The sequence below is a fragment of the Dryobates pubescens genome, chromosome 15 (genome assembly GCF_014839835.1).
Source record: "Dryobates pubescens isolate bDryPub1 chromosome 15, bDryPub1.pri, whole genome shotgun sequence".
Taxonomy (NCBI): Eukaryota; Metazoa; Chordata; class Aves; order Piciformes; family Picidae; genus Dryobates; species Dryobates pubescens.
Genome location: NC_071626.1, coordinates 14,199,358 through 14,227,190, shown reverse-complemented (window position 1 = coordinate 14,227,190; position 27,833 = coordinate 14,199,358). Strand labels below are relative to the sequence as shown.

Genomic DNA, 27,833 nt, shown 5'->3' with positions numbered 1-27,833 from the left:
TTTTTTTCCCTACAAAATATCATTGAAATTAAGGGTTAAGAGCAAGTAAAAATCTTTAATTTCCTGACTACAATTAACTTCCTTTAATTGGTTTACTTTGATTTTCTTTTTTTTGTGATGATCTGACTTCTAGTCAACTATTCTGGATAGGACTAGAATTTTTATTATTAAGAGAAGCATGGAAGGAAACAGAAAAAACAAGCAAGACATTAAAAAAAAAAAAAAGTAGTAAAATTTATGCCTCCTTTTTGTAAAGAAACAGGAAAAGGGGCACAAGCCCAATTTTGTTTTCCATTGCAGATCACCTTTAATCAAAAGCAACTGCTTCAAACTCCAAGAGGGGTCAACCACCCTTGCATTGTAACTTCATTTCTCAGAAGATACTTACTTTGAGAGGCAGCATGATCCAGAAGAGTAAGCACAGCATTGTGAATCTGGAGCTCCTATGTTCAAATTCCAGCTCTGTCAGTAACTTGCTATGTGTCCTAAGGCAAGTTGTGTGCTAATTTTCCTCTTTTTCTTGAAGGGGAAACTGGGACAGAGTTCTACATGTATACTATCTAACTGCATAGGATGGAAATATTTACTACTTTAACTTAATCTGTATTTATCTTGTGTGGCTGCAAAAGTTGGATTTTTCTTTTTTTCTTTTTTTCTTTTTTTCTTTTTTTTTTTTTTTTTTTTTTTTTTTTTTTAATTTGGGAATTGAACCTAAATTTTTCCTCTTTTGTTCTTGCTAGCAAAATTCTATTCCTGTGAGCTGTAGGATATAGCAATCTTCGGACATATTGAGGCTGTTTGCATCAGTGCTAAATGTTGATAGAAATGGATGGTACTTCTCTAAACAAGTATCTGCATGTTCACCAAAACACCAAAAGCACATAGAAAGTGTGATTTTGGAGGCATTGTAAAGGAGTACTTAAATAATGTTAGAAACATGTGAATCGATGTTACCCTTCATGCATAGTTTTCAGCCTGTTGTTCAAAATGCAGGAATTTTTTTCTTGTCTGTGTATTGACTCCATGCAGAGAGGTTGTGGCCTGCTATCAGGTTTGTTTTCCTCAATTCATTTTTTTTTCCCCTCAGATCTCTTGAGTGTAGTCCAAAGAGCCCAAGGAATTAACAAGCTACAGTTTGAAAATTAGAATGCATTGGTTGCACATCTGTTCTGGGGTAGCTTTACTGATTAGCTTAACTGGAATGCTGTCTTTAAGGGGTGATGCAGAGATTCTTGAGAAGAACCCTGCTGTTCAATAGTGTATGTGCTTCCTGAAACTAAGCAGGTGAACAGAAATGAAGATTAAAGCTTCTGTGTGGACTGAGGGAGGCTTCTAAAATTAGAGCAGTGCTGGTCATGTTCTCTTTAGTAAATACTTCACAAGAATGTATTGTACATAGTAAACATTATATGGCTTCTAACTGTGCTGTGTTGGTCAGAGAGCAATGATTTGGCTTTTATGATGTTGGATAAAATAGAGTAACACTGATAAAATGACCACTTTCTTTAAGTCAAATTCAGTTACTTCTATGTAGTTAATTATAGTGTTCCTGTACCTCAGGCAGTTTTCTGTTCTCATTCCACTGTTTCTGGAAAAATGTAGAAATGCACGGATTATATATGAACAAGAGCTTGTATGCATGTTCCATATTTATTTTAACAGCTACTTTTTCTTCCTCATGTCAGGTCTGCACAAGCTGTGAAGACAATGCAGAAGCCAATGGATTTTGTGTGGAATGTGTAGAATGGTTATGCAAGACCTGCATCAGAGCTCACCAGAGGGTTAAATTCACAAAGGATCATACTGTGAGACAGAAAGAGGAAGTATCTCCAGGTAACACCCTTGGTTTATAATTTTACAAAGAATCTTTGTCTGCATTGGAAGACTGTTAGACCATCACATTTCTTTTTAAAGTTATACATGTCAAAAATGTCTTTCCTAGTAAATCAATAAATTGCAGAATGGCTGGAGTTGGAAGGGACCCTAAAGATCATTTAGTTCCAACTCCCCTATCATAGACAGGTCTAAACCTCCCCTGACTGTACTTTGAGGCTGTTTCCTCTTTTCCTATTGCATGTTACTTGGGAAAGGAAACAAACCCCCACTTCACTACAGCTCTGTTTCAGGTAGTTGTAGGGAGTGTTAAGGTCTCCCCTGAATCTCCATTTGTCTGGATTAAACAGCCCAGTTCTGTCTCCTCGTAAGACTTGTGCTCTAGATTGTTCACCAGCTTCATTGTCATTCTTTGGATGTGCTTCAGCACCTCAGGAGCTGGGCATCAACAGAACTGTGCAATCACAAGGACTATCACCCTCTCCCTTCATGTCTGTCTAGTCAGTTGAGGGGCAGATATTCACATAGCTAAGATCAATTATGATGACACCTAACAAACAGTTTCAGACTTCTGGCATCCTGGTGAGGACTATGGTAAAGAAAAGCAGGAGAATGCAAATCTTCAGTAATTTCAGGAGACTGAATGGACATCTTCCTTTGTTCAACAGAGGCAGTTGGTGTGACCAGTCAGCGACCTGTATTTTGCCCATACCACAAAAAGGAGCAGTTGAAGTTGTATTGTGAAACCTGTGACAAGCTGACCTGCCGAGACTGCCAGTTACTAGAGCACAAAGAGCACAGGTATCAAAACTAAGCGTACGTTTTGTGCAACTCACTTCTAGGAAGGTAGCTTGAAGTTGGTTGTAGCTCTAGCTGTGTGGAACACAGTCAGGTGAAGGAAGTGCAAAGTAAAATTTTCTGCTCAGAAATGAAGCTCACAACAGAGTGGGGCTGGTGAGTGTGCAGTACTTTAGAATAATATTCTTCCAGTTCTTAATCTGGTGACTTAAGCAGAAGACATTTCTTCACTGTCAGGTTATTTGGATACAGTATTTTGCTATGCAGCTCTTCAGAGTACTTAGAAAGCACAGAGCCTGTGTTATGCAACTGTACATTTCTGTGTAATTTTCCCCTTTGTTCTTTAAGACGATTATGTAACAAAACATTGCCAAACAATTTCAGAACAGAGCAAATGGGCATTTTTTTCAGTGAAGAGCACTTCAAAAGGAAGAGTAGCTCTAAAATTTGGCTACACTGTACTTTGACAATGCTATTCATATAACACTGAGATCTTTGGTTTATTGTTACTTGTTCATCTCTTACTGGCCACAGAAAATGAAAAGTAGGATTATATACAACTACTGAGTATGAGACAGTCTTGCTGCCTAATGCATACAGTAGTGATCTCAGACAGATGTACTCTTAGAGTTACTGTGGTCACTGTACTTGATGTAGCCACCCGAAGAGCTTGCATGCCTGACCAAGTGAACATCATTAGGTGGAGAAGAGTTGGACACTTGGAACAGCCTAAACTTTGCTCTTGCAGAGTTCAAGCCTTCCTTCTCAGTTCTTCTTTTCTTAGGACTTTTATTCATTTCAGAATGTGCCACCTCTTCTTTTTCTCAAATTGTAGATGATCTCAGTTCCTTGATGTAAAATGTTGCTGACTTCTACTGACTCAGTGATTTTTGTTTTTCCCTTCAGTTTCTACATCCTGATCTTGCATGAAGTAATAATTTACATGCACTTCCACTTACAAAGTGATGACTACAGCCCAAAGTTAATTTTCCTTTTGGTGAAATCAGGCTATAGTCACACAATATCCCTTCATATTTATCAAAATCATTAATTCTCAAAAAAATTGCTATATAGTCAAATATGAGTAAAATACATCAGCATTTGCTGACATATTGCTTCCATCATGAAGGTTCAGTTTTGGGCTTGAGCAGTTAAAGAAGTCTTTTCTCTGCTTTTTAGAAAGGATATGGCCATTTTTGCATGTATGCGAGTAGTCACTGTTTTCTGCTACAGGTACCAATTTATAGAAGAAGCTTTTCAGAACCAGAAAGTGATCATTGAGACACTAATCACCAAATTGATGGAGAAGACCAAGTACATTAAATACACAGGGAAGCAGATCCAAAACAGGTATGTTTCAGGCTTGGAGGTTAAAACTGACACAGAGGGCAACATTATATGCGCTGTAATTGTCATGAAAGATTTTAATGAGTGTATTTTGTACCTCTCCTTTTGTCTTTCCAGAAAAAAAAGTAAATCTAAAATGTTCAGTCTGCCATAGTGGCTGCTGCCTGTTTAATGTACTTGGTGGTGTTAAGTAACTCTTCTGCTGAGCCTGTGGACTTAATGGGCAGCAATAGCTTGGGTGCAACAAAACAACTTATGCAATAAAGACTGTAGAAGGCAATCTTCTATTCTTCTCCACCACTGGCACACTTATTTTATTAGTGTAGCTCCCTCTTAGAAAGTGAAAGGTTATGACTCATGTTTTCATAATGCTTGTGACACATTTGAAGATTTATGTAATACTTTCATGCCTGGGGCTTTTCAGGAGAAAAATAAATCCATAAAATGTGTGCTGCAGTAGGGCTTTGTGTCAGCAGAGTTCAAAGGCAGTACCCAGGAAGATTCAACACAGTACAGGATGCTGAGTGCCACTTGAATTCTTTGTCTCTCTTTACCTTTCTTTTGAGGCTGGTGGAGAGGGGAAAAAATAACAGCAGGCAGCCTTCTTTTGCTGCATCTAAGTGGTTATTCTCCCTTGCATCTTAGCAGTAGTGGTTTCAAAATATAAGATTATGCTTTGCTGTTACGAGTTTGAGTACTAGTGTTGAAATAACTATATTAGAAAAACTATTTATTGTCTGTTTCTGGAGTGCCATTCTACTTTAGGTGGAAATTAAACTGGTTTGATTGCTAAGGACCATTCCAGAAATGTGCCAGACAACTAAAAAGAATTTCAGTTATTGTGAGCATTTAATTTTTATCGGTGACAAATGTCAGTAATTTTACAGGCGGAATCATCAGAGTTTGCCATCAGTTAATTAATCTGTCATAGAGTAACTGGTACTTGCTCTTTCTATTTCTCCCAGCAATTCCTCTGACTATAAATATTGGATGGTATATGTATTAATTGATGCAAATGATCAAGAAGTATTTGTAGTCTCAACAACAGCTAGAGGGGAGATACTTTTTTTTTGGTGGTGTTTGTGAGCTTAAGAACATAATTTTTCTATGCTGTCTACTTACAGAATTCTTGAAGTGAATCAGAATCAAAAACAGGTGGAACAGGATATTAAAGTTGCTATATTTACACTCATGGTAGAAATAAACAAAAAGGGAAAAGCACTGCTGCATCAGTTGGAGGTAATTTCATTTCTGTCATAAGAAAGAAAAATGCCAGTCTTAAATTTCGTTTTGGTGTGGATTCATATTAAAACAAAATCAATATCTACCATTTCCAGGCAGAAAGGGACCTGGGGGTGCTGGTTGATAGTAGGCTGAATATGAGCCGGCAGTGTGCCCAGGTGGCCAAGAAGGCCAATGGCATCCTGGCCTGGATCAGGAATAGTGTGGCCAGCAGGAGCAGGGAGGTCATTCTGCCCCTGTACTCAGCACTGGTTAGGCCACACCTTGAGCCCTGTGTCCAGTTCCAGGCCCCTCAGTTTAGGAAAGATGTTGAGTTGCTGGAAGGTGTCCAGAGAAGGGCAACAAAGCTGGTGAGGGGTTTGAAGCACAAGCCCTGTGAGGAGAGGCTGAGGGAGCTGGGGTTGCTTAGCCTGGAGAGGAGGAGGCTCAGAGACCTTATTGCCATCTCCAAATACCTCAAGGGATGGTGTAGCCAGGTGGGGGTTGGTCTCTTCTCCCTCGCAGCCAGCACCAGAACAAGAGAACACAGTCTCAACCTGTGCCAGGGGAGGTTTAGGCTGGATGTTAGGAAGAAGTTCTTCATAGAAAGAGTGATTGGCCATAGGAATGGGCTGCCTGGGGAAGTGGTGGAGTCACCATCACTGGAGGTGTTTAAGAAGAGACTGGATGGGGTGCTTGGTGCCATGGTTTAGTTAATTAGATGGTGTTGGATGATAGGTTGGACTTGATGATCTCGAAGGTCTTTTCCAACCTGGTTAATTCTGTATTGATTAGCCACCCCTGCATATCCTTTTGCAATTCCGTAGTGATGTCCCACACCAAGCCACCTGAGCAAGCAGGTTTTTCGGGGGGAGAATAGGACAGTGTGTTTTTGGGGGGGTTGTTGATTTGTTTGCCATTATTATCTGTTTCCTGCTTTATGAATCAAGGCAGTGTCTGAGATCAGTTTCTTTCTCCATACTTCAATAATTTGCTTTTGCAGTTTTCTCATGCATAATTCTATGTGTCATGCATGAAAAGTCCCTCAGAATTTTTCATAAATTCAGCAATCCAATAGCAAATCAAAAGAGAGAATTGTCTAGAATGGATATCTGGAAAAATATCACATCCAATTGTATTTTAAACAGCGTGTGTGTATGGAGAGAGGCACAAATACATATGAAAACGTGTCACAAGAGCAAATGGGAATCTGCACAGAAAGTCCTGGTATCTTGAATAATACACTGACTGATAGCTGCAGGCAGGGGGCATGGGGTTCTTTTTAGAAGAGCTATGTGAAACCATTCAATCATTGTGACTTACAAATACGAAAGCTAATCCCTGGTAACTGTAAAATGAACCCTTTGGCTGAAAGTCCTTTTCTGCTTGCAGACTCTGGCAAAAGAGCATCGGATGAAACTTCTGCAGCAACAACAGGAGGTGGCAGGTCTCTCTAAACAGCTGGAACATGTAATGAATTTTTCCAAGTGGGCAGTTTCCAGTGGGAGCAGCACAGCACTACTGTACAGTAAGCGCTTGGTAAGGTTAGGAGGATATCTCTCTTTAATTTGAGATGATACTTCTGGCAGATTCACATGCTCATGCTTGTCAGTAATACTAGTGAATCAGAATTTTTAATGACTTCCTACTAATTGGAACATTTGTATGTAATTTTTAATGGGTTTCTCTTAAGTACAAAATGTTTCTAATACTTAGCTCTTTGGTCACGATTCTTTGCTATTACACTACCATAGAATTATTGCAGATCTGCAGAAATAGGAATAACTCCTTTTTTTTCTTGAGTCAAAACCATGAAGCCATGAAACACCGGGAAAAATGTTGTATATTGCATCATCAAGGCTCTTTTCAGTACTTGTTACAGCTTTTGAGTTCACAGTCAGGTGATACTTATATAGCATAGCCTGATGCCCAGCATTTTAATGTAAAACCTACTGTATTGCTCTGTTCTGTCAGACTTACCTCCCACTAAGTCTCCAAAAACTGATAAAAAGGAAGCTCAGGCTTTTGCTTGTCCATGCAAATGATATGAAGTTAAATATTGCAATGCCATAATGACACTTAAGACCAAAAGGATATGGTACTTGGAAAGAAAAAATAATGGCTTAAAATTGGTTTGGGGAAAAAAAAACCAAACCAAACCCCAAACAACCTCCCCCATTTGCATACTTGCAAATAGTTTGAGTCATTGAATGTAATGACCAAGTTTGTGGAAGGATATGTGTTTCTGTAGGGGAGAAGAATTTTTGTATTTTTAGTGTAGGCTGTAGTTAATTGCTATCTAAAAATAATTTGGGAATAAGGGGAAGATGTAAAGAATGCCTCTTTTATTTGTAACTTGGACTTTATTTGTAACTTGCCTCAGTTCTCTAGGGGATTGCTTCGGGCTCTCTTGTTCTGGGGATTTGGGATTTTTTTTGGTGTTTGTTGGGGTTTCTGTTTGGTTGGGGTTTTTTGGGTTTTGTAGTTTTTGCTAAGACTTCCTATGCTGTTTGGATGTGGCTTTGGCCCCAGATTTAAAAAAAAACATTCTGTTTTGTTCCTGTTTTAGATTACGTATCGGTTACGGTATCTTCTCAGAGCAAGGTGTGATGCCTCACCAGTGACTAACAATACCATCCAGTTCCACTGTGATCCTAGCTTCTGGGCTCAAAATATTTTTAATCTAGGTATGATAAAGTTCTTTGGCACCTTGAGCCTGTTTTGAAAGCAGCTTTCTTTTTGTGAGGATTAATAGCACACTGACTATTCATTTCTTGGTTTACTCTGTTAGATTTCTTTCCTTACCTTTAGAAGACGTTTAAAGTGTGTTGTATGGGAAAAAATATTATTTGTGAATACTTAAGATAAATTATTAACAAACTTACCTTATTTGAGTGGTGTGTGTGATGATGAGTAGCAGCTTTCAGTTTCCTGGGCAAAACATACACCTTCTGGTTTTTGAAATAAGGAAAGCAATCTATAATCCTGCTTCACATCCTAAGAATTCCAGAAGTCAGTTTCATTCTGCATCTTCTACCTTTTTCTCCTACTTCAATCCCATTTTCCTACACTGAAACCCATAGAGGCAGCATATGTTCAAGAACCCCCATTTCCTCCCTTATCATGCTGAACAAGATGCCTTGGAGAAGTGCGATGAAAAGGGTGCTGATGGATTTCAGATTAAGAAAAAAATAACAACATTTAAAGTGTTTTGATACCATAAGTATTACAATAATCCATGATTCTAAAACAATGAAAAGGAAATTATTCTTTATAGTACCTTTGTTTAAGTAGCTATACCACAGATGTTAAGTCTGGAAAGACTTTTGAAGTTGTAATTAGTCTTGTAGAGTACAAAACAAAAGTGCAGTAGGGGTTTGACAGTTGATTGTAGTATAGTCAGTACCATTCTTTGTCAAGGTAATTCCTTCTATGGAGAAGGAAAATAAAAATTTTGACTGTAGTGAAATATTTCCTTCAGTCCTATATGGGAAATACTGTGTCCATATGGAAATAGTATTGTTGATGTTAGGTTTTTGCCCTCATCTCCACTGCAGCATTGCAGTATGTTGCCTGGCCTGGCCTCTCTCTGCATCTATGTCAAGATAAGGGCTTAAAACGATGCTTCTTGCATAGCTTCTCAGCTCTTGAGATGAAAAAGAGGAATTATAAAATGCAAGTTTCCTCCTCCTTCAGATAACCTGCCCTCAAAATGAACCCAGCAAAACTGCACATGATCCATGGGATATAAGGAGAGAAGTGGCAGAGGGTGATTTCAGATTCTGTAACAGGGATTGTCGAAATGTTGTGTGATAGACCCAGTTCACGAGGTGACCTCTTCTGGGAAGTGGCCCCAAATCTCTGGGAGAGAGGGGAGTGTGAAATGTATGTCTCCCATTTGTATTAAAATGATGTTGTACAAAATTCTGCCAATTGCTGTAACTTGGACCAGAACTTTCCCTACTCTGTTTGAAACAAAGAAACTGCCTTTATCATTTATTGTACAAAGAGTGTGCTATTCCCTTAAATCAAATCCAACTCTCTTCTAGTTGTAATTCATGTTTCTTGGATGAGGTAGCCAGAATTTTATATGACAGTTTAATGTAATCACACTATATATCTCTTCAGATAAAATGTCTCACCCACCATTAATCTCTAAAAGTTGCCTGTCTAGTCAAATTTCCTTCTAAATCATTGGATAGAGAGAAAATACCTTCTGGAGTTGTCCATCACATCCTAGAACTAGTAGTGTGGAGCAACAAAGAGTATCATTTGAGTATTCCATGATGTTGACTCAGGACAGAAAGGATCACAATACCTTTAAAGTTTTATGATAGTTTTAAAACTTTTTAAACAGATGATTGGGTCAAAATACTCTTTCCCACTGAAACTTTCCTCCTTTGCTCTTCTATTAATTTTGTTTAAACTAGGTTCTTTGGTAATTGAAGATAAAGAAAGCCCACATATACCCAAGAGCCCTGTGATGGAAACAAACATGCAGCCAACAGGCGGCTTACCTTCAAACCAGTTGTCTAAGTTTCCAACACAGATCAGCTTAGCCCAGCTTCGCCTCCAGCACATGCAGCAACAGGTCATGGCTCAGAGACAGCAAGCTCAGCGCAGAGCAGGTCCAGTGGGTTTACCAAATCCAAGAATTCCAGGAGCCATGCAGCAGCCTCCAGCTTCTCATCAGGTGAGTTGTGACTAGCTACAGAAAAGACTCTTTTTTTCCACGGCACTAAAGGAAACAGTAAATTCTAGATACATACTTGAGATAGCTTAATCTTTAACACACAGTTTTGTGTGTTAGGGAACATTTTCTTTACTTCATGAGTGCTTTAAACTTGGCTGACAAAATGTATGGTAGCATTCAGCCCATTTTTATTCATTACAAAACTAATCATATAGTTTCCAACTGTATACAGTACTGAGCTACATATTTTGTGGTTTGATCATTCCTCCCCACCCACAAGGTGGTTTTTTCCCCATGGCATTGTGGTTCTTCCATATAACTTTCAAAGTTGGAAATACTCTCACTGGCTCTTGTAATGTATCTGCATTTATTATATCAGAATAACTCAAGCCCATATATTATGTGTTGTGTAATCAGTCAGATAAATGATCTAATTTGTGAAGAGTTTCAGAAGTTTAGAAGGGACACTTTGAAAAAGTGGCCTCAGGTAATAAGCAGAATGCTTTGTTTGTTTGTTTTCATGCAGGCACCTCCACGCCTGATTCATTTTCAGAATCATAGCCCCAAGACCAATGGTTCAGCTCTTCCTCCACAACAGTTGAGATTTCCCCAAAATCAGAACCTACCAAGGCAAGCAATAAAGCCCAACCCGTTGCAAATGGCACTCTTGGCACAGCAAGCTATAAAACAGGTAAAGTTTCTTTCACTGTTCATTTCTCATGTAGAAATAAAACAGCAAGGATGCTTTATACCATCTTTCTTTTATATTACGTTTCTAGAATGGAGACTGCACATTTCTCTATGACAAGATACCCACAGTTTTCTCAATAAAGAGATAATTGTCAGGTTTCTTTCATTTTGGCAGTTGTAAGCAGCTGAAGCATTGTGGACGTGAACTGCTGAGTGCACTATGTGGGTGTTCATTCTTTCGTTTGCTACTACTGTGACTTCTGGCCACTTATGCAAAACTTAACATGGACATGGGCTGCACACTACAATCAGTGAATAGAAGAATAGAAAATGCCACTATTTAGTTTGATGTTAGTGACTTCACTAGGAACTAGGTAAAAGCTTGACTTAAAAGCCGTAACTGTCACCATTCTCCAGAGCGTAGAAATGAGCAAAAAGAAAGACCACAGTCGTAAGAATGGTCAGTGCCCAGCTGATCAGTGGTTGAACTGGGGCAGAAGCAAATGCATCATATGTTTTGTGGATGTTCAGGAAGGCAAATCTTTATTAAAAAGCATATTAGCACGTCAGTTTTTAGGGAGAAAAGAGAAAATAATGTCACAAGCGGTAAGCAGGGAAGAATCAAATTTGTCTAATGTGCGACCTGGTTCATGTTTGCAGTGCTTGTGATGTCAGAGAACTAATTCCAACTGAACTGAAGAAAATTGTACAACATTTAAGAAAAGTTGTAGTGACAAATCTAAGCCACTTCTGGTTTGTGCTCCTGAAAAGAAAACTGTCCTTTTTGCAAGCCTGTCAAATATTTTCATTATCTGGTAATGTTTTTCTGAAACTAGAAACCAGTAAAGAGAATGACTGACAATTGAGCAGAGTCAAATTTTGTCTCCAGTTGCCCTGAAATTCCACTGAATTAATTGAAAACTGGGTATGTCTAAATGAGAAAGAAATGTAGTCTGACTTGACTGTGCACTTCATATGATGGTGTTAAAAATCTATATGTGGGTGGAGATCCAGTCAGCATTTCAAATTCTTAATCACTTCAGGTGATTCTTGATGGCATCTAAGTGGCACTAAAGCTATTTACTTAATAAAGCAGTGGAGCAGTTGTGCATTCAGCCTATTATCTGTAATGCTTTCATTTCACTAAAACTCTTACATAGCTTCCACAACACTATCAGGGCAGCATGAAATATTAATAGATACTTAACATGGAGATACAGCTTTGAATTTAAGAATTCACATGCATTTCTTCTATTTGTGGTTTTCAACCACTTGTCATCTTCCCCTGTCTTGTAAGATTGACTCTTGAAGTGAGATAACTTCAGAGTAAATTGGGATGTTATGTTTGAATTCAACTTCTTGAACTAAGCTGCTTGTTTAGCTGCTGAGTTAGAACCTTTATATGCAGTAGATGTGTTCTGTTGGGGGTAGGGGTGAATGAGAAACAGAGCTGAATTATGGATTATATTTTTTCTTTTTAGTGGCAAATTAGTAGTGGACATACTTCAACTGCCCTTTCAACTGCAAGCAGCACATCTACTCCATCCAGCCCAACAGTCACTAGTGCTGTAGGATGTGATGGGAAGACATCTGGTCCCCCTGTGATAGATTTAAGTTCTCCAACGGGTAGCTCCTACAATCTACCATCTCTTCCTGATGTGAGTGTAACATAAGAGCAGTGTTTTATGGATTCTCTTTTGAAGCAAGGCTCAATGTTTGCATTACATAGAAACCTTTGAGACTGAAATTCTTGCTCTGTTTGTTAAAATGAGAGTTTCAGGAAAAAAAAACAGTGTAGGATTGCCTACATGTTGATTACAATATTCAAAGCTGTTTTGGGAGAGAGCTATTAAGACAACTAAGGAAAAGAGCAGTGCAGGTTGTAATTGTAATTGGACTTGTTTATTTCTGCAAAGTTATTGTGCCCCTGTACATTGGTTAGGCTGCACCTTGAGTTGAGTACTGTGTCCAGTTCTGGGCCCCTCAGTTTAAGAAGGACATCGAGACACTTGAATGTGTCCAGAGAAGGGCAACAAGGCTGGGGAGAGGCCTTGAGCACAAGCCCTATGAGGAGAGGCTGAGGGAGCTGGGATTGTTTAGCCTGGAGAAGAGGAGGCTCAGGAGTGACTTCATTGCCCTCTACAACTACCTGAAAGGTGGTTGTGGCCAGGAAGGGGTTGGTCTCTTCTCCCAGGCAACCAGCACCAGAACAAGAGGACACAGTCTCAAGCTGCACCAGGGGAGGTTGAGACTTGAGGTGAGGAGAAAGTTCGTCACCGAGCGAGTCATTCGTCATTGGAATGGGCTGCCCAGGGAGGTGGTGGAGTCACCGTCCCTGGAGGTGTTCCAAGAGGAGATTGGACGTGGCACTTTGTGCCATGGTCTAGTCATGAGGTCTGTGGAGACAGGTTGGACTCAATGATCCTTGAGGTCTCTTCCAACCTTAGTTATACTGTGATACTGTGATTGTCTTCCCATGCCCCATAATGACACTAACAAACCCAAGTTAGTTTAGCTTTCAGTTACTATAGACAGCACTGTTTTCTGGTGATATTTCTGGTAAACTTGTAACATTTTTAGAATGTACTTTTAAGTCATTGAAAGAGCTAGCTTAGGTAGGTATTGTTAGTATCCTGGATATATTCCTTTTATCTTTTCCTTTTAACACTTCTTTTCATCACATATCCTCTAACTTGCTTGGGAGCCAGTGATAGAAGGAACACTGTAGGTTCATGTTTTCTTAAGCTTCTAAACATCCCTTTCAAGCAGTTTTGGACATTTTGAGAAAGCAAGATTTCCTGTTTTAAAGTAACTTTGGGTGACTGAAATTTGGTGAAATGCATTTGGTCTTCACCTTCAAAAATATGAGCATGACAGAGGCATGGGTTGTCTTTCTGCTTTGGGGGAAGTTTTGATGTTTGTATTTCCCCCCCAGCTCCCAATACTAACTGCTTCCCTTGTCTTCTCCTTCTAGATTGATTGTTCAGGAAACATCACACTGGATAATGTTATAAGAAAGGACGGCATTGCAGAACAGAATCAGCCAAAACCCCCTTCAAACAGAACTGTGCAGTCACCAAATTCATCAGTACCATCGCCAGGCCTCTCAGGTAACTGGAATGTGCTGCGGTTCTCTGTTTAAGTGGTGTAATGGTAAAAGATCCTGTGTCAGTGTTAACACTGCTATCAGAATTAGTTACTTGTATTTTATAGCAAAGATGAGAAGTACAAAATGAAGGCAAAGTTATAGAAAGCCTTGTAGGAGGTAAAGCTGAGACAATATTTTATTGTTGTGAATAAAACTGTGGCTATATCTTAAAAACCTGGAGGGAAGAACATAGTGAATTTTAGCAAACTACATAGAAATCTGTAGAGAAATTGCACTCTTAGGGTTACACCAAATTAAACCTAGAAGCTATGATAAGAGAAATATTTGAGAAAGGAAGATAGGATGTAAAAGGAGACTGTCTACAAATGATGACTTGGGAAGTTCAATTTGGATATTAGAAAATCTTTTTTGCTGGAAGGGTAGTGCAGCACTCGCACAGATTCACCAGAGAAGTTACTGTTATAGGCAGCTAAATGTGGACTTAGGACCCAGGGGTTTCCTGTCACCATGCTTCATGGCAAACAGCAGCTGCTCTTTACTCCCATTTCATAGTCTGGTCTGTTGTGGGACTAAGCGAATGTGAATTCCCAGTAAGCACTTGTGCAGTGTTTGTGTGCTCACTGTGGTGTTCCTGTGCTTGGGCAGGTTAGCTGAGACAAGTGGATAATGCACTCACAGGCAGCACAAGCATCCCACTCTGGTTTCTTAGGACCAATGCTCAGTGAAAATGGTTTTTTGTGAGTCTTTTACTGTCTGGTCCCCAGTCCTCTCTCTCATTAAGCTATGAGACCTCTTCCTACTCACCAGCTCATCTGGCTTAAATTTTCCTACCAGATTTTCTGAGAGATTTGCTAGGAACTTTATTAAAAGTTTGACAAAACAAATTCCATTAGGTCAAAACTGGGGTCAGCCAGGCGAAGGTATTGATCTGTCAGCCTGCTTACATGAACTAGACCCCTTTTTAGTTGTCTTACCTCTGTTATCCTGTGTTTCTCATCTTTTCATGAATTTGTAGTAAATGAGATATGGGTTAAATAAATGACACTGCAGGAGAAATTTCCCCCCCAAACCTGTGTACTTCTCTGAGTCACATCTTGGACTTGTCACAGGCCTGTGTGTTGTTCTAATCTGATTCTTCTATCCTAGGAGGAGTCAGTGTGACAAACATACACCCTCCAATTCGTTCACCCAGTGCCTCCAGTGTTGGGAGCAGAGAGAGGTGAGGAAAGAGTGGGAAAGAAGAAAATGCAATTTCTACCTCTACAGAACATGTCTCAATCTCTACTCTCATTAATGCACATAGAAGCCAATTTGCCCCACCTTCTCTGTTAACAGGCCAGGCTTGATGGTTATTACAGCACTGTCTGCATTCTAAAAGTAGTAATTTCATTTCTAAATGTATTAATAGCACATCTAAAAATGTATTAACTCTGTAAATGATGGCTAGGTTGAGGTTATTAGAATGCCAATTCTGAATTAGATTTTAAAATCCGAAAAATCAGCTAAAGGAAAAAGTTGCATACTGGAAGTCCTCATGAAGCTATAAATTACTTCAGATTTGAAGAACTGATGTTACAAAGAGGGTTGTTAAGAATTTTCTGCCCTTAATACAGTTAAGTGAGCACTGTATATCTACTGAGAGTCTACACAAATGTTTTTATCTCTTAGTGATGGAATATTAATGAAAAAATAGATTTGCCCAGTGTTGTTTGAAAAGTGCAGGTCCATTATGTTCCAATAAATAGAGCCTGCATCTGACAAGATTAATTTTTTTGTGCAGAGAAAAATTAGATGACATTCATCCTACTGGAACTGGAAATGCAGATGCTGTTTAAAATAGAATACCTTTTACTCTATTCTGTTTATGTGGTAAATTCTGTGAAAGGACTCCTATGAACTGTGTCAAGGTTTGTCTGAAGACATTGTTACTTGATTCAGAAAAACCCTGTGATTCCGCGTCCTGCTGCTGGAATTAGTTTTGTTACATTCGGAAGTCTTCATTATGATGAAGAGCTCCCAAATCACCAAAATGCAGACAACAAACTTGATATTTTTTGAGTTTGGTTGTCCAGTCTCATCCTGTTATGACTAAACACATGAAAAAAGGCAGATCTAGACCTACAAGTAGGAGCCTAGTTTTGATACAGCTGTAAGAAACTCTTCAGTGATAGCATAAGTATGCTTTATCTGGCTTATTTCCCTGTGTGGTTTACAGTTACTAGTGCAGCTCTGGAGAAACACTGGCCTTCCTCAAAAACACAGCTGCATCTCCTTCAGAGTGGGTAATGATCAGTGGCTTTTCTTTTTTTGTATGGCTTAAAAGAAACAGGGGTAATTTATGAATCTTGCCCTAATGGGAAGTCAGACCATGAACAATCCTCCAGTTAGTGAACTGCACTCTTAAAATGTTCCCTTATTGTATTTCAGTGCACAGGAAAGGATGTATCTTGGATATTGTACTCTAGAAAAGTAATACCACAGTGCTCAGGATTCAAAGCAGCAGAGTGGATTATCATCCTGAGCTCTCTGAAAGTGTTAGCATACAAAAAGTATGCAGTTCTGGCTCTTAATTTCCCTTCTTCTTGACTCTTTCTGTCATTTGCAGTTCCGGCTCCTCTAGCAGGCCACCAGGAGCCGATTCTACGCACAAAGTCCCGGTGGTGATGTTGGAGCCGATCAGAATTAAACAGGAGTCAAACACCCCGACGGAGAACTTTGATTTCCCAATTGTTGTAGTGAAGCAAGAAGCGGAGGAGGAACCCCGGCCTCGGAATGTAATATTAACAGTCACAAAGCTCTCCTTTCTCTTTGGTAGAGGGCATTTTGCATTCGTGGAGAATAAAATAGGTTTCTAATATTCTGTCAGGAAGTTTTTCAGGGGAAAGCAAAAAAACTAAATTAAAGGAGGTGAAATCCAAACTTAAACTAGCTCTACTGCCAATTCAATTAACTAACTGATGTGATCAGACTGCTTTTGTCCACTGAAAACCTGTGAAGGTAGGAAATCACTTGCAAAAAAAATTTTTTTTTTCTTGTAATAGGAAGCATTTCTAATCATAGTGGAGTAACATACATAAATAAGATAACTAGACTTTTGGAGCATCAAAGGTTAGGTTTTCATTAGTGGAGCACTAAATAGCCTTTCATAGCTAATTTGATGTGTTTAGCTGCCTGATGGTATAATGTGATGCTAATTTTTGCATGTGTGTTGCAAGTTACACAGCTCCTTGGGCACACATTTGTTGTTCTGGTCAGTTTACCTGTCGCTAGGCCCGTGTAAGTTCACATGAACAACATAATCTGGCTTCTTTTGTTTCTCCTTACAGACCACCTTTTCAGGAAGCATACTTACTTCATTGTTGTTAGATAGCAGTCATAGTTCCACTTCTGATGAAACCATCTTAAGAACAGATGCACCAGACAGCACAGATGATCAACCAGGGATACTGCAGGAGAAGACATCTGGTGGAAAGACAGGATGGATAGGTCCCTCCCACATTGGGGAGGGCAGAAAAGAGGATGATCCCAATGAAGATTGGTGTGCAGTATGTCAAAATGGAGGGGAGCTCCTTTGTTGTGAGAAGTGTCCCAAAGTATTCCATCTTTCTTGTCATGTCCCTACATTGATGAACTTTCCAAGGTAATTATGAGCCCTTCATTTCCATCTAAACTTGCCTGAAAAGACATAAGGTTTGTATTGTGAAACCCAGTACAAGAAGTTTCTGCCTTAAAGGAGGCAGGATCTTCTTCAGAATTTTGAACCTAGAAGACTTATTGATTGGTGAAAATAGAAATTTGCAGTGAATCTGCAGTTTAACTTTGCAGGTCTGCAGCCACAATAATAACACTTTTCATTTATTTGGCAATTAAGCAAGATCACTTACATCTAGGCCATCTATTTTTGAAATTGGGCCACAGAATTGCCACTTTGTCATTAAATGGTTTAAGGGTGACAGAAAAAAAAATTAAATTTCTATAATAATGGTCATAAAAAGCTTTAAATATCTAAGCTAATATAGTCTTAAACATATTACTATAGTGCTGACATCTTCTAGTAATGCCTCATTCAATGTTGAAACAAGCAGTTTGCTTTCTTGATTGGCTGTTACAAAGCCACAACTGAATTTCTCAAGTTTCACAATATAGTCTTAAGTATGTTGTTGCTATTGTAAGCATTACTGGCATTTCCTTCTGGAATTAGTGTTCTTTGATTAAAATAAATGGATTTTTGCAACGTTCCAACTTGGAAATGCCATGCAAGAAGCTTATGAGATGAAAGCATCTGTCATAACATGTTTATCCTTTACTGCTTTTATAAATATTAGATTTTCTTGTTAATATGAGCTAGTTTGCTGGTGTAAAACACTGGGGTAGCAACTTAGTTTAGTATATAGATCATCTCTTTGCTGCTCTGAGCAAGCTAATTTCAGCAAGCATGTCTACTCTTTCAACGTCATTTGAAATGGCACAAAATGTATCTTACCTACAGAAACTTCAAATTACAGTTTGGTTGGGGGTTATTTGTTTGTTTTAAATGAAATGATGGTATGTTACATTATTTGTGCCATGAGAAATACCCAGTGAAGTCACAGGGAGCACTTAAAAACGTTTGTGCGCTTCTGACAAGAAAAAAAAGAAAATCTCTTTAAGCAATTAGATAACTCTATGATACTATGAACTCTGTTTTTAATAAAGCTTTGTTTCTATTAAAGTTAGTTTCAAGGTTAAGTCTTCAAAATTTCTTTCGGAGGAGTATTCTGTGGAAACTGAGATCATGATGTCTCAGGGCATGGGAACCAAACCCAACTGGCTTGGCCAGTGTTCAGAGCTGTAAATGTACATACTAATACAAATGCACTGTGTTCCAGGACTTCAGAACCACACTTAGAATCAGAGAATTCTAAGTGTGGTTCTGAAGTCCTGGAACACAGTGCATTTGTATTAGCTGCATTTTCCTCCTAGATTCAGATGTACTGGGGCTTTGTTCTTATCTTTGTGGGGTGTGGAGTTTTTGCAGCTGCAACAGTCTGCTCAACAAACTTTGGTCTTGTATCATGAGTTCCTTCAAACACACAAATTAGTTCCTTTATTGTTTCATCACCAGGGTCAGGCTACTTCTTTTGTGACTGCTTTGTAAGCTCTTGATTCTGATGGATAGAAAAGCTTCTCCCGGTAGTCACAGGATGGCTACATCTTTTTTCCTTCACTCCAGTTCACCACGCTCTTCCTGGATTTTTAAATGCATAATTTCTCCATCTTTCATATGTTCTGTATCATATGATCATGGCCTGTATCTCTTTTTTTTTTTTCTCTAATGCTAGTCCAGACACAGAGGTGACAGTGTCATATAAATAACTATCAAGTTAAGACAGTAGAAGGTCTCTCTGAAGGAGAATGCTGATTATTCACTGCTATATGCTGCAGCTAGCAGTTGATGGAAATCTTTGGATCAATGTGAATAAAAGCCTGTAATATTTTTTTACTTAAATTTTAAAACTAGGAAAGCTTCTGTCTTGCTAGCAGAATTAACTAAGAGATGCTCAGAAACTATTTCCCATTTACAAAGATCTTGCAACATGTCTCTGAATAAGTACCTTTGAGTAAATTAGATCTCCTAACTGTTTATTGTTGAATTCTATCTGCTATGTAAGAAGTACAATTCAGCCCTCTTGTGGCTAACTGGAAGCATGTAAGTTTCTTCCTTTTATTGGAGAACTATATTAAAAACATACTTTCACAGGTTTTTCAAACCTCAGTGAACAAAGTTTGCAGTTTTAATTTTGTTCTGCAAAACAGAACAAAAAAACCCCAAACCAAACAACAAACTGTCCTTCTAAGTGTGTAGGTTTTTCCTAAACTAACAGATAATATTGGGAGCATCTGAAAGTTTTGGGGAGTGGAGAATTTCAAGCTTTCCAAAAATCTGGTCTAGGAAAATCAATATATAGTAGTAATATATTGTAGGTCAAGCTTGTAGAGAGAATATGTAGTTCTTGCCATATAGCACTAGCACTTTTCCTTCTGGTTGGCCTATACAATTGCATCAACTTATCTGTGCTGTTAAGAAACAGAACCATTGATAGTGCTTTTCTTGAATCCTATGAGCTCAAGTGAAGGTTATTGCACTAACAGAGGTAAGCAGCATTTGTCTACTATGAAAACCCATTTTTCTGTTACACCACTAATGACACCAGTGCCGTTAAAAAGGAAAGAACGTTCTAGTAAAGCTTTTTTGCCAGCAGTCCCTATCTTGTATAGTGTTTAAAAAACCAACAGCATGATGCAGAAACAAACACCCTACAAATTAGGAACTTAACCCTTTTACACAATTGTGGAACATCACTGAGGTCAATGTGTCTGTCTGTTGTCTTTAGTGGAGAGTGGATTTGTACGTTCTGTCGGGATTTGTCCAAGCCAGAAGTTGAATATGACTGTGATAAACCTGCTCATGGCTCTGAAAAAAGAAAACTTGAAGACAATGTGGGTTTGGCACCAATAGACCGTAGGGTAAGGATGAGTACTGTTCTGCTGCTGCTTGTATTCTGAAATGTATCACTTAAAATGTAATGATGGATGCATCGAGAAAAGTGTCTAGCCAGCCAGTCTAGGAAGGTTCTTCTCCCCCTCTACTCTGCCCTGGTGAGACCACACCTGCAATACTGTTTTGGGCTTTCCAGTTCAAGAGAGACAGGGATCTGATTGAGAGAATCCAACAGAGAGCCATGAAGATGATTAGGGGATCTGAGTACCTCCCCTGTGAAGAGAGACTGAGAGACCTGGTGCTGTTTAGTCTTGAGAAAACTGAGAGGGGATCTCATCAATGTGTATAAATACCTCAGGGGTGGATGTCAAGTGGAGGGAACCAATCTTTTGGTGGTGTGCAATAATAAGACAAGAAAAAAACAGGTTCAAGCTTGAACATAGAAGATTTCATCTCAACATGAGGAGAAACTTCTTTACAGGGAGGGTGATGGAGCACTGGAACAGGCTGCCCAGAGAGGTTGTGGAATCTCCTTCTCTAGACACACTCAAAACCTGTCTAGATGCATTCCTGTGCAGACTACCCTCGGTGATCCTGCTTTGGCAGGGAGTTAGACCCAATGATCTCTTGAGGTCCGTTCCAACCTCTAATGTACTGTGATGATAAAAAAGGAGAATTAACTTTTATAAATAAGCACTCAGATCAGAGCAGCCTTCATGTAAATGTGCTGAACAACACATGGTGATGCCTTTAGAAGTGCTGGTGATCTGGTGCTTTTAACAGTGTTCAAGGAATTACCCAGTGCTATTTCTGACCAAGCTCTCATACACAGTGGCCTTGCATGAAGAATGTTTTTCTTTATGCTTTCCTAATTTGGCATAGATTGACATTATCAAGTAATGTTTTCGCTCTTTAAAGGACTTTGTCAAAACCACAGATTACACACAGATTCCATACTGCCTGCAGAGATTGGCTCCAATCTCTGGGAATAAATCTATCCTTTTGTAGCTTTGAGTGTTCTAGTGAAAAAGCTACAAGCAAGCAGTGGCTCTCCAGCTTTTTGGGTTTTTCCTTAAACCTCAGAATTAAAAGGAAAAACCTGTGCCTTTGAGCAGATACTTGAATTGGAATCCTATGGATTCTTGGGATTTGGGAGGGTTTCTTGCCTTTTAAAATTTTTCTTACTTCTTTGTAATTGTTTTAGTATTATTTAAAACTTACAAAGCATTTCTTAGCTGTATTGGAAACTTTCAGCAGTGTTTTACTTGGTTTAAGTTGGCAACTGTGTAAACAGTCTGAAATTAGTATTTTATTTGGGGTCTTAGTCTCGCTGTAGAGCCATTATTTACATGTGCCACTATCTAAAAGGAAAATAGCTGGCTCTGTTTGTATTTTACTTTAAATCCAAGTTACAAAATTGTAAGTTATAAGTCCTGTAAATATTCTGATAAAGGATCAGCATGCATAAAATCCAACAAAGCTATTTTTACAGTCATTTCCAAGGCTCAAGATTTAGTTTAATATATTTAGATACACAAAGAAAAGATACTGCTTCCTGCTGCCAACAAAGTACTGTAGACTTTGCAGTTACAGAGCAGTTATATCCATATCAGGAAGAATATCACTGATATCTCTGAATATTTGTAAAGCACTAAGAGCCATGCATGGGTTTTTATTGCCTGAAATATCTGCTTGGCTCAGCAAATGCTAAATAACACTGGTTAGGAACTGTATGAGTTTTGATAGGATACATTTGAGAATTGATAATACCTGTTTCAGAGAAAGAATATTGCAGGCCACTAGTTATGACAGTTAATCTTGCTTCCAAATACAGCTTTCCTGCTCACTTTGCTGCTTAGGGGCTGGAGGAGTACTGAGCAACTGTTCTGGATTTTCTGTAATTTTCTGTAATGTGGTGTTTTAGACCAAATCATGCAGGATTTTGTAACTGCTTGGCTGTTTTTCTTGACACAGAAGTGTGAAAGACTGCTGCTGTACCTCTACTGTCATGAAATGAGTCTTGCTTTTCAAGATCCAGTTCCTCCCACAGTATGTACCTCACTTCTTTCCATTTCATGTTAGTAGCATATAATTGTCATGTTTCTAATGGCATTTTATGTTCTATCATAGTCCATTATCAGAAGTCAGGTTTCCCAGACAGTGAGTGTATTAAATATGTCTGATTTTATTAAAACTGCCTGAAGGGGAGTCAAAAGTTGAAGCAATTAATTGAAAGAGTATTTACTAGTAAATTTCCCCAAGAATAAATTCTATCTAATGCTTAAAAAATAGACACAAAAGTAAATTCCAACACTCTCTTCTGATTTCACAATGTTGAGTGATATCACTAAAAATGTGAATTTTGATATGTTTGGTTTTTTTAAATGTTACATCATTTTGAAAATTAGGATATTCCACAGTGGAATTATTAGCCTGAAATGTAATGGTTTAAAATGGTAAACAATACCTGGGTGCATTAGAACTCCAAGGATGCACAGAAGAGTCACCAGTGTGATCAGATGAAAAGTACCTCTTTTATGTTCTTCAAGACAAGTCAATGGGAAAAGTATTCATCAATAAGTAATGTGCTCCTGTGCACCCTTTTTATTCCATTGGAATGAAACTTCTGAAGAGGAGGAACATTCCACAGAGCTTAATAGCAAGAAATGGGCACAAGAGATTGATTAATCATACGATAGACATGTATTAGTTCATTCAGGTATTAGAGCATTTCTCTTGGGAATGCACTGAGGAAAAGAAGTACAAAAATACTGCCATCAAATGTCTTTAGATTATTTTCTAATTTTGGGGAGGTTTCTTCTAAAGAAGGAATAACTCTTAGTCCTGTAAATTGAGATGCCCAAATCATCAATATGTCTGAAATTTTCCACCATTTCCAGGGACATACTTCATGACAAAAATTCATTTTGAGCAAGCCATGTGTTCTCTCTGTTTGAATGGGCTGCCAAAGTTATAGAGTGGCCTTGAGAGTGACACTCAAGAGATGGATCACTTGACTAAAAAAAAAAGTATCCAAAAATAATTTCCAAATTGTTTGCTCTGTGTAGTCATTGTGAGTGGGGGTTTGAATTTGTTTTCCTTTTTACTTTGAAATAAACATTGGGAAGAGTATATTGTAGCCAGCAAAACTAGCATACATCACTGGTACTCCAGAGGCTGCATATGGGTTATGTGACCCTGCTCTTGGCAGGGGGATTGGACTTGATCTCCAAAGGTCCCTTCCAACCCCTAACATCCTGTGAAAAGTAAAAGTCTTATGTCATAGAATTTAACTTTGAAGATGAGACTAAAGCTTGCCCTCTCCCTCAGAGCTAAAGGGCTATAAAACACTAAGTAGCAAACATGACTGCATTTGGTAAAAATATTTCTATTCTGTTTAGGTTCCTGATTACTACAAAATAATCAAAAAGCCAATGGACTTGTCAACCATCAAGAAAAGACTTGAAGTGACCAATTCATTCTACACAAAGCCTGAAGATTTTGTGGCTGATTTCAGACTGATTTTCCGAAACTGTGCTGAATTCAATGAGGTTAGAAAAGCAGATACTTTATCTGGGTCTGGAGGCTCAGTTGCTTCCAGGAAAACTGCAGTGGGGATACAACTCACAACACAAGAATTTCTTGTATTAAACTTACTTTGATGATGAGACTGCAGTGAAAATATAGATTACATTTGAAGCTGCTGTAAGGGGGTAGATGACTATGCAGAGGACATCCTTCCAGAGAAGGAAGGAGGAATTGTAACAAACATGCTTGCTGAAGGCAGGACAGCAGGTAAAGAATGGGGCATTTGATTATTCACAGCGGTTAATGGTGGATAGCTGATTTAAAAAATTATTTAATCCTCCTTGCCTCAGATCTTAAATTCAGTGGAATTCTCACTCTAGGAGGTCTTTCCTCACCATTATGATTTCTAGGTGTAGGTTGAGTGATTATTGTTATCCCCCATAGCACATGAGGAAACACTAAGTGAAAAAGGGGTAGAGGTACTGAGTGTACCTTAAAATATGAGAGAATTATAGTAGGAATAAAGGCTTCTGTATGCAGCCTCAATGGGATTCCATTCCAGTCATCCTGAATAGCTCGAAATGTTTGTCATGGTAACCTCCACTTCAGGAAACCCATCAGGCATGGTGGCTATGAATGACTTTAGGACTGCCTAGTCTTCCAGTTTACAATTATCATCATCTGTCCCAGTGTATTTTCACCATAATTAAAAAAGACTTGTAAGCTAGGGAAGAGATTCTAGCAGTTCAAGCTGTCGTTCCAAAGCACTCTTAACACAGCATACCCACTTCTTTTGTTTTCATTTTTTTTAACCAGCCTTCTCCCCCTTCCTCAATCAGGAGTTAAGAGTTTTTAGAATCTCTTTATAGGGCTGTCAGAACTCAGGCAGTGTGGCTTTCACAATTGACTGTGATGGTAATACATCTGATTAAAAAAGTAATTGGGGATGTTGCCCAAAAGATCTGCTTTGTCTCTCTGTTTGGCAGGCTTGTGCTCTTTGGGGTTGTGTTCCACAGCTGCCATTATTACTGCTGATTGATTTATTTAGTAGTAGTCTGTAAAAGTACCTTAACTACCTAATGTGATCTAAGTTATAAAGCTATTGCTTGATGTATTGATGTTGTCAATTCACCCAACAGCCTGATTCAGAAGTGGCTGATGCTGGCATGAAACTCGAAGAGTATTTTGAAGAACTTCTAAGGAACCTTTATCCTGAGAGAAAATTCCCTGTACAACCCAGCTGTCTGAGTGAAAAAGAGAATCCAGAACTTACTGATGACTCGGATGATGACGTCGTACAGCCCCGGAAAAAACGCCTCAAAGTAGAGGACCGTCAGTTGCTGAAATGAGCTGCCTGGGTCACTACAGAACAGTTTTTAACAGCTAAGGATATTTATTGCTGTTCCTTGTGAAAAGGAGGATAAATGTGACTGCTTTGACTTGTAGGTTTGTGAATATACCTGCTAGACTTTCTACCCCTTGTCTGAAACACAAAACTAATAGAGGTCAAGGCATGTGGAGAGCGTCTTTGAAGTTCCAAACTTTCATCGTGCTTCTGGAGCAGCACAGAAATTGCTGTTTGTGTGGGGTGACAGCTGTTTAACTTTACTTTGAAGAAGAAAAGTTTGTATAGAAATGAACTTTAAAAGATTACATGGGTTCAACATGTGGTTTTTCTGAGTTTGAAGAAAATGTGATCTCACCAGACTTCTAATTTTACCAAAGGCATGTGGCTGGCCATAATTTGATTTCTTTGTACTGTATTTAACACAAGCCATGAAAACAGATGGTGTAATGTTACTGTCCTGCAGTACTGACTGGTACAGTGAAAATGTAGTTGCCCCCAAAGAAGCCCTTTAAAAAAATGTAAGGGAAAGTGTATTAAAACCACCTGTTTAAAAAAAGAAATTAATTTGAGAGTTTTTAACGAAGGAATTAAAGGACAGAGTACTTGGTTTGCACCATTTTTCTCACCACCAGCAAGGAACAGTGGTGTTCCTGTATAATTTTGTTTAACAGGTGTCGCGAATGTGATGTACCTCTGCTTCATGGAGTTGATGGCAAAATCTTGAGGGGCAAAATGCTTGCAACTATCAGAGTTTGTGTATATTTAGAGAGGGGAAGCAAACTTTCTTTCTGTTCACAAGCTCTTGTTGGTTTTCCAGATGTCTTAATAGTCTGTTGTCAGAAAGCAACTGCCATCATTATTCACTTAGAAGTACACAAGTTTGAAGAGGTGGAGAAAAAAGATGTTGTTGTTCAACCCTGCATCAATCTGTGTTAAATTCAACAGAAGATAAGGACAAATTACATTTTCTGGTCTGCCTTTTTTTTCATAAGCAGGCAAAAGTAGAGACCTAGAGAGCTTCACATTCAAGCTGTTCTCTCAGGGAAAAATACCGGTGAGAGGAGCATAGGTGTTCCAGCACAGTCCAGTTACTTACTGTCTATGTAAACTTTGAAAATATCTGCTTCACTCCTTCACTGGAAAAGTATGACTTAACTTTCCTTTTGAATGTCAGTCTTCAAAAATTGCCTCTGCTTTGAGGTTTGAGATGTTAAATGTAACTAAAACAGATGCTATATGTAGTGGAGGAATGCTATTGTGCTTTTAAAGGAAATACTATATTCCTTCAAGCTGCTCTGGCAAAGACTGTACTTAGTGCTGCCAGTCAGATGGGGACCTAGACAGGCCGGAGAGTTAGGCAGGGAGAAATTCAATCAAATTCAACAAGGCCAAGTGTAGAGTCTTGCATCAGGAAAAGAACAACCCCATGGACCAGTATAGGTTGGAGAAGGACCTGGGGCAGTTCTGGTGGATAGAAGGGTGACAACGAGCCAGCAATGTGCCCTTGTGGCCAAGAAGGCCAATGGTATCCTGGGGTGTATTAGAAGGTAGTAGGTTCTCCTACCCCTCTACTCTGCCCTGGAATATGTCCAGTTCCAGGCCCCTCAGTTCAAGGACAAGGAACTGCTTGAAAGAGGCCAGATGATGGAGTGGAACATCTCCCTTATGAAGAATGGCTGAGGGAGCTGGGGCTCTTAGCCTGGTAAGGGCTGACCTCATTAATGTTTATAATACGTGAAGAGCTAGTGTTGGGTGACAGGAGCTAGGCTCTTCTCAGTGATGTCCAATGACAGGACAACAGGCAGGGGGTGCAAGCTGGAGCACAGGAGGTTCCACCTGAACATAAGAAGATTTTTTTTCATTGTGAGGGTGACTAACCACTGGATTGGGCTGCTCGGAGAGGCTGTGGAGTCCACTGGAGCCATTGAAAACCTGCCTGGATGTGTCTCCATGTGACCTACTCTAGGTGATCTTTCTCTGGCAGGAGGGTTGGACTAGATGATCTTTTGAGGTCCCTTCCAACCCCTGACATTCTGTGTATTCTGCCCACCTTTGTCTGTTTTCCTTTTTTTATTATTATTTTGGGGCGGGGGGTAGCATCACTACGCTACTACTAGCACTAGTATTAAAGAGTCTCCATCTTGCTTCACAGGACAGGTGGAAAGCATCTTTTTATTGAATCACAGGAGAGGAAATGTCCTCGAGAAATGTGCCATTTGTCTGTACAAATCATAGCTCTTGCACTGTTCAGTTGCAATTTTTCCATAATGGAAAGGGTATGAAGAAGCAATCGACATGAACTGTAGCTCACAGGAAATGACAAGCTGCCAGAGGTTTATTTTTCTTTCCTACCCACTCCAAACACTCGCTCTCATTTTACTTGCTAAAAAGGGAAAAGAAAACAGCACATGAATAACCACATGAAACCCAACAGAAATGGATACAGGGGAACATCATAATGTTTGGATATGTTCAAAAGGCTTTGCCTCTGATAGGCAATCCCTACGAGTGCTTTGAGAGTGGCCTGATGCTGTCACAATAAACCGAAACAAGAAGAGTTGTGCTTTATAGCTGTAATTGGCTAGATTTCCAAAAAAAGTTACATATTTTTGTATTTGATTCAAGTAGACCTATTTTTTTACAAAACACAGCCCTTGCCTGAGCCATAGGGCTAAATATTGCCATGTTAAAAAGGCTTTTACATCATGTTTTTAGATTCTTGCCTGGATTGGTTGACTGTCCTGTGTGAGGCCCTCAGACAATGTGTTCAACAGTCATGATTCAG

General features: G+C 39.0%; 1 protein-coding gene across 1 annotated transcript in view; it reads left to right on the top strand.

Annotated features, from left to right (window-relative positions):
• The window catches only part of TRIM24 (tripartite motif containing 24), a 58,055-nt gene extending 32,509 nt beyond the window's left edge, over nt 1–25,546 (top strand). Inside the window, exons 3-19 of the mRNA XM_054167909.1 lie at nt 1,686–1,833; nt 2,502–2,634; nt 3,865–3,981; nt 5,103–5,217; nt 6,592–6,738; nt 7,769–7,886; nt 9,630–9,892; nt 10,419–10,583; nt 12,064–12,240; nt 13,557–13,692; nt 14,838–14,910; nt 16,297–16,465; nt 17,018–17,331; nt 20,066–20,198; nt 22,147–22,221; nt 23,574–23,723; nt 24,840–25,546. Of these exons, the coding sequence (XP_054023884.1) occupies nt 1,686–1,833; nt 2,502–2,634; nt 3,865–3,981; nt 5,103–5,217; nt 6,592–6,738; nt 7,769–7,886; nt 9,630–9,892; nt 10,419–10,583; nt 12,064–12,240; nt 13,557–13,692; nt 14,838–14,910; nt 16,297–16,465; nt 17,018–17,331; nt 20,066–20,198; nt 22,147–22,221; nt 23,574–23,723; nt 24,840–25,049 (2,643 nt within the window). The 3' untranslated portion in view covers nt 25,050–25,546. The remainder of the gene's footprint in view (nt 1–1,685; nt 1,834–2,501; nt 2,635–3,864; nt 3,982–5,102; nt 5,218–6,591; nt 6,739–7,768; nt 7,887–9,629; nt 9,893–10,418; nt 10,584–12,063; nt 12,241–13,556; nt 13,693–14,837; nt 14,911–16,296; nt 16,466–17,017; nt 17,332–20,065; nt 20,199–22,146; nt 22,222–23,573; nt 23,724–24,839) is intronic.
• Nucleotides 25,547–27,833: the final 2,287 nt, after the last annotated feature.